At 39.1% G+C, this 10,979-nt stretch overlaps 1 protein-coding gene across 1 annotated transcript in view; it reads right to left on the reverse strand.

Annotated features, from left to right (window-relative positions):
* LOC150076217 (uncharacterized) overlaps positions 1-10,206 on the reverse strand; it is a 385,004-nt gene extending 374,798 nt beyond the window's left edge. The window contains exon 1 of the mRNA XM_090388025.1: positions 10,107-10,206. Coding sequence (XP_090244151.1) covers positions 10,107-10,191 — 85 coding nt within the window. The 5' untranslated portion in view covers positions 10,192-10,206. The remainder of the gene's footprint in view (positions 1-10,106) is intronic.
* Between the last annotated feature and the right edge of the window lie 773 nt (positions 10,207-10,979).

Here is a 10,979-nt window from a genome sequence, read left to right on the forward strand (position 1 = left end):
TAACAATAGCACACTTAGAAACATTAACCTGTTTCTACACCCAAAAGAGAAAGTGCAATACTATTGACATTAAGCTTCCAGGTCTGAGGCTCCCAAGCCAGATGCAATCAAGCAAAACTCCCAACATACACTGCCAGTTCATTTTCTGATAGGTTCCTTATAATTGATCTCTTAGAGAACACTGCAGCAGCAAAAACCTGCAATGCCTGAAAATTAGACACTCCGTTCACAAACTCCTGCACGTTGTTTTCAGCTAGATCGGGAATCAGTTGGAAGCTTTGCCCCCGAGACCGAAGGATTCATGCTCTCCATCCAAGACCAGGTAATCAACACCAGGAACTATAGAAAATACACCGCCAAGGAGCCCGGAGTGTTCGATGACACAAGTCGACGATGCCACCTGGCCTCAGAAACGATCTAACACATCACCGCGGAATGCAAGGTGATCACCCAGACTGAGTACACTCATAGACAAGACTAGGTAGCCAGGATAATACAGGGTTATTCAAAATGAAGTCCGGGGTTTCAAACAATTCCTGTACACATATGAGCAAACACAGAAAGAAAGAAATATTTCCAGAATGCAAGTATAGTAATGAAGTTTTTTTACATACCTCATAAATATTCAATATGAGAGCCTTTAGTGAAATCGCACTGAAATCGCCCAAAATCGCATATTCTGCTTATTCACTTTCTCCGACAAATGGAAGGTCGATTCATCAGAAAAATCACTCTGTCAGCAAAGTGGCGTTGCACAACGGTAACAGATTTATTTACATGAAACTTCAACACAGTAGAAGCTTTCTCATTACATTCCGAAGCCATGTCGCAACAGAGAAGAACTGGCGTCACAGGCAAACGAACGACTGCACGGCGGTATGCGTCCAACGCCATCTGGTGGTTAGCCGTGCAGCATACCGAACATCGCGAGCGTGGGAACGAAACTTGAGATATAATGCGTTCTTTTGAGATGGCTACAAATGATTATGACACATGCACTTTACCAAAAAAAAAATTCTGAAAGCCCGGACTTCATTTTGAATAACCCTGTATATCAGAAGCTAGCAAAGAAATACCAGTTTATCGAAGAAAGTGTACCATACTACAAGTACGAACCCCAGGTAGTACTAGAGACCCGAACCCACAAGCTGTACTGAGACCGCGCCATAATAACGGATAGGACAATCACGCACAACAGACCGGACATAACCCTTGTGGACAAGAAGGAAAAGGCTAACTATCTAACTATCTAATTGCCATAAGGGTACCCAACACTGGCAACCTGCAGAAAACTCATGGGAAAAAAATCAGGAAGTATACGAACCTAAGACAGGAGACAAAGAGATGTGGCATATGCAACAAGTAACTACCATCCCGATCATCGTGTCAACCACATGTATGGTGCCAAAGACCATACATAACAGCCTAGCAGCAATAGGTCTTCCTACAAGGAACTCCAGAAAGTCGCAATCCTGAACGCCTGTAGGATTGTCAGAGAGTTCCTCGACGAACGGTAACATCAGACATAACAACCCCTCCCCCCCTGTGTATTTGGTATCAATACCCGTCACGAGGTGGAACCCCAAATCAGGGAGAAATAATATAAGAGTAGCAATAATAATAATAATCTTGGGGATTACCCCGACTTCTAACCTCTCTTGGCATAAAGCACATTACAAATATTTCTTCCTCAGCATCTAAAAATTCTCAGTCACTCTCCGCATTACTTTTCTTCCAAACAGTACACTTTACCTTTCTTCCAAAGCGCTCACTCTGTATAAATCGCAAATCTGCCCTACCATGGAACATTGTTCCCACATCTGGGGCGGTGCCCCCAAAACCTCTCTCTCAGGCTTCTAGATTCCATTAAGAGGACGGCAGTTAGGTTAATTAATGACTCCTCTCTAACAGAGTCTCTCCACTCGCTGTCTCGTAGACGTACTGTTTCTGCTGCATGCCTTTTCCAAAGATATTTCCATCGGCATTGTTCTTCTGAATTGGCTTCTATAATTTCCGCTCTCTCTTTCAAAGCAGTCCGAACACGTGCCGCAACAAGTCAACATCCTTTTACTGTCCAAGTTCAAACTCACAGAATTGACTTTTCTTCTTCCTCATTTATCCATTCAACTTCTGTTTTCTGTAACAATCTTCCTTCATACGTATTTCCTGAAAAAAAATTACAGTTTACAGAAGTTCAAGTCTAATGTCAACAAATATCTTCTTCGTCTTCTCAACCTCCAATCCATGCATGGTACTAAGTATTATAGGTTCTAAGAAAAAAAAAAAAAAAAAAAAGTACCTACACATAACAATGGTCCTTGAGAATGAAAAAAAAAAAATTAGTATATAAAACATTTATTTAACATGATATACTGTAAGATAGTAAACTAATTATAAGGAATTGTGGGAGATGTGGTTTCTTTCTTTGGTAATTATTTATTTTTTATTTAATTTTATTTTACTTTATTGTTTATTATTAGTTATATTTTGTGGTTTTCAATAATATACCTATGCAAATCTAAACAGACGCCATTACAGAATTTTTAGTGAGAACTCCCTGGAACACTTTAGCGAACCTCTGGGGGTTCGCGAACCACCGGTTGGGAACCGCTGGTCTAGAAAATATTCTCTGTCCACTATGTCCTTTGAGCCAGTATGGAACAGTTCCAAAGTTTGCTGCTATGCGCTTGCTTGGGTTATTTGTTATATATGAGCGATGAGGAGCAGTTTTAGAGTGGAACATTGCTTCATTCTGTTGACTTAAGAACACAGCTACATTATGGAAAGTTTAATTTTTTATAGCATCAATCGTTATAAATACAAAATAAGCATATAAACAATAATAAATAAATTAAATACATAACTAATCAGAAATAAACATAAATAAAATTTAATAATATACAAAAATTAAAAGGAATATATTTTATTTTTTAATTATTGGGGCATATTTATGACTAATGGCACTTCTGAAACTGGTCAGTCTGCTTGTTTCGCAGACTGACCAGTTTGAAAATTAGCAACAAGCTAATTTTCAAAAGGAAAATTCCCCTCTTGAAGTGATTCAAGACGGGAAATCAACTTCATCTACTGTGAAAATCAACGACAACAAATATGCTAACATCTGTTGGAGCTTTTTAGCTGTGAGAAACAGAAAAATTTTCCTTTATGCTCCTGTAGACCTACCAAGTGGTAAACGGCTGTATTTGCGTTAAAACTGCTTATAGCAGCCAACGTAACGGCATATTTCATTTAATTTATTATCTCCACCTGTCTATGGCACTACATGAGTGCCCTTGTGCGTAGCATAGTTGGCAGGATTGCTGTCCTCCCCACGCCGGGTGGCAGAGCCGTGCCCAGGGTGAGGCGAAAGAAGCTCTTGCCTCGTGAAAAGCTGAAAGGGACACTAAAAGAAATACATGTATTAAATAATTGCCAACGTTTCCATCATTAACAATGGGGCGCAATTTTTTATTCTTGCCTCATGCACTAAAATGGCTCAGCACAGCCCTGCCGGGTGGAAAAAGACCTGAGTTGGAATCCTGTCGATAACGGGAGGAATTTTTATGGGTCGTTTTCACAACGTGGCGTTGTGAAAACGACCGATTAAAGTTAGTCAGTCTCAGGCGAGGGTAGCACGGGTTTTTCTCCCGGGAACTCGAGTTTTTCGTCAAGCAAACGGAAAATTGATCTCAGCTAAAATTAGAATCAATGAACCTGAATTTCCTGTCCTTGCCAGTGGAGAGGCGGGTCACTATTATTCTTTCAATAAAGGTGTTTTCACTGAAAATAATGTATACGATAAAATATTTACCATAATAGAACAACAGTTAGTAATGGGCTACGCATTTTGTTAGAGGTGAAAGGAACTTCGAAACTTCGAATATGCCAGGCTACATACCCTATGTACTCAACCCCATGCAGTGCTGGATTAAGGCACGAGCTGATGGGACAGCCGCCTGGGGCGCCATACTTACAGGGAGGTCAGAAGCTGAAGAGCAAGGAAAAGATTTTTTTTCCTACAAAAACCAAGCCTGACATAATCTGCGGCCATAAAGTAATATTACTCTGTTTGAACTATTCCATGATATTCCTTGTAAGTGTTGCAATTATTGCTTCTAAACATTTTTTTTTTTTTTTTTTTCGTTTCAAACGCACAGTATAGGACTTTCGTTGACATACTAGTTTAGAAGAAAAGTTCGCCTTTGTTTCCGAGGAAAGATGAAACATGTTCGGTCGAGATGACCTTTCCTGCGAACAGATTAGGGCTGACGTGTGCTGAAACTTCGCATTCCGCAGATAACGGAGTGCTGATTATTGGGTTTCACCTCGCGTTAGGGACGTATTTATGAACAGGCGCATGAGGTGCTAGTCTGGAGCCTCACTATAGAGAGACCTCGCAGGGGCCCTCGGTAATCTCAAATTTTTAAAGCGATTTCTTTTTTTTTTTTAATGCCCTGATTCAAACTAGGACCCACTTGTACCTACTATGTAAATAGAGACAGGTTAAATTTACTGAAAGTGTGGACGACTTATTTCTGCGAAAGAACAGAAAGGAAAATCACTCTTTCCTAATTCTCTAATAGGGTGCTTACAGTAGAATACAGGTTGACCACGGCATATTGTCCGCGTCGGGAATATGCCTAAATCTTGTCCCCTTGCTATGGACACAAGAAAGCAACTGACCAAGCAGTTGACCAGCGCGACGTGTGGGAGAGGCAGTTGTAAATGTGTTACGAACACCATTAAATTGTGGAATGTTAATCCCTTTAGTTCTTATTCGTGCTTTCTACTGCAGTAGCTCTATTGATGCAATTTTATTTATATCTTTATATCTTTATTGCAGGCAGTGATGGGTTACATGATTGCCTGATGCAATAATACCCACAACAGCGACAATGCTAGGGGTTATTCGATCTAGGGAAATTGTTTTAATTGATTTCCGAATCTATATAAGCTGAGATCCGAAAACTGCAAAATTTAGTTTAATTTAGCAGTTGATGTGTAAAGTTAAAGTGTGATATGCAAGAGTGTACACCCGTTGAAGTAAATATAGGTACTTTTCTATATCTTTGAAAGTAGTTTACTAAATTTTGATTCTGTTGTAACAGCAAATTTAATTATCATACCTATGAATTGTTTTGTTATCTATTGTGGCTGTGGTAGACGTTTTCTTTGTGGTCTATCGTTCTTAAAATATGAATTGATTCAAATGTAGTTACTTATTTAATTTTTTTTAAATTGAATCAATATCAGTTACATTACTCTTAAGTTATGTCTCCTTAACCGTTAAAGTAACATCTGTATTTTGATCAGTTAGCAATTCGAATTGGAAACATATGAACGACTATTTAATGGATCATGAAAAATCGCCTGTACATTTGGAAAACTATTTGAAATGGAATGAAGCTTGTCAAAAGTTTCGGGCTGGCGGAACGATAGATCAAGAACTACAGTCTGCCATTGTTAATGCAGTCGCTAGTTCAGCTGCAGAAGAAGGCGCATTACCGATTTTTGTACTAAAATCAACATCAACTTTTCTAGTTTTCTTTCCGACAGTTCTCCGTTGGGTGATGGTAGATGCTCTCTTTTTTCAAACTTCTCAGTTAATGCTAGTGTGCCTTAAGGTTCAGTTCTTTTTTTCTCTTTTACATTAATGACCTCCTTCCACTTACTAGAAATCCTATCCACAGTTTTGCTGATGGTACCATATTGTATTCCGCTTTCCGGTTTGAGAAACTTGCCCTGTAAAAACAGCTTCAATTTCTAGAATATCCACCATCAATTTCTTAATGCTGATGTCCGTATTATTACAATAAAAGGCGGAATATAATGGAATACTATCATGAGCAAAAATATGGACAGGATTTCCAGTCAATGGAAGAAAGTCATTAAAACACAAGGGGAAAAAGAACTGAACCTGATGGAAAACTAGCGTTAGTGGAGAAATTAGAAGACAGGTAGCCATTTACCATTTACCCGCAGCGCACTGAGCGGTCAGAGAGAAAACTGGATAGCCAATTACAAAAGAATAGTTGTCAATCCATAAGATGGAAACATATTTAAAAGACCATTATGCCAAACACCATCAAAACCTTTCAAGAGCAACTCCTTGAGTTTCATCAAACTTTTCCATTGAATTTGCCCAGATTGGATAGATGGGTAACATAATCCAGTGTATCACCAGTGGACGACACTGAAGGAATCCATATTGGCGATTATTGATCAAATACGTTTCAAGACAGCTTATGAGTTCGTGGTAAATGGATTTCTATATTATCTTAGAAAATGTAACAAGTGAAATGGGATGATTGTTGGATCGGAGGACTTTGTCACCCTTTTTTCGAACTGGCTCTAAATATGAGCAAATTTACAAGCAGAAGGAAAGTTGGAATACTCTCAGAAAAAGTATATTGGGCTTGGCAGAATGTAAATGGAAATGGACATCATTGAGGTTGGAATTGAGACCACGTATATTTGTGAAATGAATGAGGAAGTTTTTGGGAGGTTTAGAAATTTTCACAGATAAGTTTGTTCTATTAAATTGACTATTCATCATGTATTCAGTAGAAAAGAAAACGTGTGGCAGGAAAAAAAAATTGTATATGTGTACACACACCAAGAATACACCAGCTCCTTAGCGTAACGTCGGCTCGACAATATCCTCGCATATGCACTACTTGGACTCCCTCCAATCATTGTCTGGCAAAGTAGTGGTAGCGAGAATATACACTAGCTGATCCGGATGCCTCTTACGGTTACCAATAGGTTAAATTCGGTAAACTATCTCAGCCGGCCTGCAAAATCGTTTTAAATGTAACCCCTCGAAATGTAAGGAAGATTAGATCGCGTCATGATGCTCATCATAACCTCAAAACCTTCAATCATATTTGATGGAAGGGATTGGGGGAGGTTTTCTCTGGAGACGAAACATGGGTTTCACAACTTCAACCCTCCAATAAGCAAAGGACCACCTAGAACTGCCTGGTAACACAGACAGGCAGAATTCTCATTGTGGTGTTGACGCTACACCTCGCTCCCTCTTACATTACTCCAGTATATTAGATGCTGTATTTCAGAACTTGCACTCGGGAGTTTTACCCAGTGTTACTAGCAGTCCCACCAGCAGAGGATTTAATTGCCGCAGAACTACGGACTTAGCCGAAATTCGGACCACTTTACTCAAGTTACCCGAATAGTAGTTCCATTAGCGCTTCAGATTCCCAAGTAGCGAACCCTACCTTTTCATACTTTAAAGAATGTCTGTGATAAGCTTCAAAGACCAAAGAGAACTGCAAGGCTTAAAAACCACAGGGCCCGCAGCGAATCCTCTAATATCTGAATTTTTCATATGCACTTCAGGATTATTCTGTCCTTTTCCCACAACCACATTCTTCGACAAATACATTACAAACATTATTCATATCTTCATTCATATATTCAAATTCAAATATTCATATCATATAAACATTATTCATTTATATTAACAAATACATTATTTACTGTTCAAGGTTTATGCCTAAGTGGAAGTCATATGAACTAATGAAACTCGTGGTAGAGAAGGAAAATGCATGGGGTGGGTACATATAAATTATCAGGAGACACTGGTGCCTATAGTAATCAAGTTGCAAAGGAGGGTAGGCAGGTGAAGGCAGATTGCGAGAAATCTTTGGCAAAGGATGTAAAGAAAAACAGTAAAGACTTCTTTACTTATGTAAACTATACAAGGATGGGAATGAATCAGATTAGTCCAAATGATATCGATAGTTCGATTGTTGATGATTCCGCTCATGTATATTTTGCATCTACATTCACACATGAGGAATTCTGTAGGGAAGTGGAGGCCAACCAGAAGCTTATCAAACTCTAACAGAGATTTAAATGATTTTGTAATAACTGAGAGCAAAGTGGAGGAGAAATTGTTGACGTTAAACATAAACAGACATGATAGTTTTACTTCTGTTCTGGGGAAAATAATGAAGTCACTGGTTAAAGAAGCACTGCAGGATCATCTAGACAACACTTCGGTTATAGTTCGGACACAGCATGGACATCAAGTTTGTTACGGGGAAGTCTTATCTGACTAATTTGATTGGATACTATGATGTGGTCACAAAGGAACCGGATGCAAAAAATAATTTTGATATCACATTAGGAAAGCTTTTGATGCTGTTGCACATGGAAGACTACTGTACAAACTGGAGCAGTAAGGCAATAAGGACAAATGGCTGCTATGGATAAAGGGATGGTTGAATGGGAGAAGACAGAGAATAGTAACCAATGGACACTGCTCTTCGTGGTCTAATGTTATTAGTGGTATCCACCAGGAGTCCAGGGGTGTTGGGACCCATTGTTGTTTTCTGTATTTATCAGTGATATTAATAAAAGTATATCAGACTTAATGTCAAAGTTTGCAGACGATACGAGGGTTGGTAAGGTTGTTAATGACAGTAAGGGCGGTACGCTACTGCAACAAGATCTGGAAAAGTTGAGCAAATGGGCTGGGAGGTGGCAACTGAAGTTTAACATTGACAAATGCAAAGCGCAGCATATGGATAGCAGTAACCATAGATTAACATACCAACTGTGCGGTTCGATGCTCAAGGTAGTGGAGAATGAAAAAGATTTGGGGGTAATTGTGCAGCCAGATATGATGTTTTCTGAGCAGTGCACATAGGCAGCAAAGGTAGCTCATGGGGTCTTGTCAATGATATATAAGAATTTTGCTAGCAGAGATAAGGTGATTATCCCCTTGTATAATGCAATCGTAAGGCCTTCAGACTTTTGAGTACTGCGTACAGATCTGAAGACCTCATTTTAGGAAGGATGTAGAGTTGCTAGAACAAGTATAGAGAAGGGCAACAAGATTGGTGAGGGGAACGAAGGGGGGTCCTCTTACCAAGAAAGGCTTGGCTTATCTTCTGCAAATGGCAGAGTCTGGAGAGTAGGCACCTGCTAGGTGATTGGATTGAGGTGTACAAGGCCTTGAATGGTTTGAGAAAGCTCAATGCTGATGGGATTCTTCCTCTTGTTCAGATTCTGCACCTGAGGGAGCATACATTCAAATTGAGGATTGCAGAATAGATGTGTGGAAATTTGCCTTTAGCCAGCGAGTGGTTGATTGCTGGAACAAACTTCCATCTGTTGTTGTGGAAGTTGACAGCTTAAATAAATTGGCGCCTACGTAGCCAGGTGGAAAGGAGCAGCAGCGCGTAGCACACGCTTCTTGATTAGACCGGGGTTCGAGCCCGTCACCACCAAATACGGAGGATGCGGAAAGGTCAGGGAATGACCGGGGCAATATGGCCTTAGTTGCTAATGCTCCTAAAACCAACCAAACCTTAAATAAATTAAAGGCTGAACTAGACAAACTTTTGGAGTGAATGGATGGGTGAAACGGTAAGGGTTTTTTTTTTTTTTTTTTTTCGTTGTTGCTATATAAGCTTTCTTTCTTGCATCATATGCCTCTACTAATGCTAAAGCTAAAGATAATGAAAAGTAATTATTTTTCGAACTCTACATTTCCATTGGTGAGTGTTTCTTTAATTCTCTCTTTTTTAAACATTGTACAATGGTGATGATTGTTCTGAATTTACCCTTGGCAACTAAGGCACTGAGGCGTTAGTATATGGTATTTGTAAATTGCGTGTGTTCAATGGTCGGTTTTACTGTATTGTTGGATGAAAACATGAAATTTTGGAAGATAAAAAACCATGGACCCTTCTCACAAGAGCAACTAACTCACCGGGAATGTGTAAACAGTCTCGACAGGATTCGAGACGGAAGGAATAGGACCCAACACTTTTCCCTACGGTCTCAAAAGACCGGCGATCTTAACCAGTGTGCTCTCTCATGAGGATCCATACACGTTAGAAAAGAAAATGGCAGATCGTTCAAGCCACTGATTTGCTGAAATGAATTGAATTGGGTAAAGCGTATAGTATGTAATTATGCCATTTTCTCTCGAGTTTTGAAGAAAGATACGTTTCTTAAAAGCTTTTCTACTCTTAAATTATCTGTTTATCTATATGCCCGACAAGAAACGCCTTTATAGTTTACTATAAAAGGATTATTACAACAGTATAAATAAAGACTGCATTACAATTTACCTTTGGTTGAGGTTATTCCTAAAAAAATGCATATTAACGTAATCCAAACCCACATTTTAAACCTGAAATTACACGACAGAATCATTACGCAATTAGTCGCAAGATGGTGAACGGAGTTTTGATAGCAGAATAAAAGCTCTCTGGTATATACGCAATTACATTTAATTGTATTTCCGTTCACGATTTCCTGTTGGAAAATATCAAAGTCAACAGATCGAATACTTCCTTAAGTCTCTATCGCTAATACAAGTTAATGTCAATGTTGCAGAACACGATAGTTTGTGAAGGTCGTTCTGAAGGAAGAAAGAAATATCATTGCTTACTAGGAATTATTCCGAAAAAAATTATTATTGTAGTATTTAGAGTTTTAAATTTAATTAAAGTTGAAGTGATGTAGTAGTAGCAGTGGCATGTGATACAAGAAAGCAAGTGTATGAGCTTATGCAGCATCAGCCAAAAAAAAAAAAAAAAAAATCACACCATTCTCTCCAAATGCCTGTCCAGTTCCTCCTTAAATTTATTCGACCTATCAACTTCCACAACGACAGATGGAAGTTTGTTCCAGCAATTAACCACCCGCTGGCTAAAGGAAAATTTCCGCACATCTATTCTACATCTGTCCTTTCTTAATTTGAACTTATGCCCCCTTAGGTTTGTAATCTGAACAAGTGGAAGAATCCCATCAGAATCCAGCGTGCTCAACCCATTCAAGGCCTTATACACTTCAATCAGATCACCGCACAGGTGCCTAGTCTCCAGCCACTGCAATTTGCAGAACTTAAGCCTCTCTTAGTAAGAGGATCCCTTCATTCCCCTCACCAATCTTGTTGCCCTTTTCTGTACACGTTCAAGCAAATCTACATCCTTCCTAAA

Source organism: Mastigoproctus giganteus, chromosome 13, assembly GCF_048544385.1.
Source record: "Mastigoproctus giganteus isolate SK-2022 chromosome 13, ASM4854438v1, whole genome shotgun sequence".
NCBI classification, from domain to species: Eukaryota; Metazoa; Arthropoda; class Arachnida; order Uropygi; family Thelyphonidae; genus Mastigoproctus; species Mastigoproctus giganteus.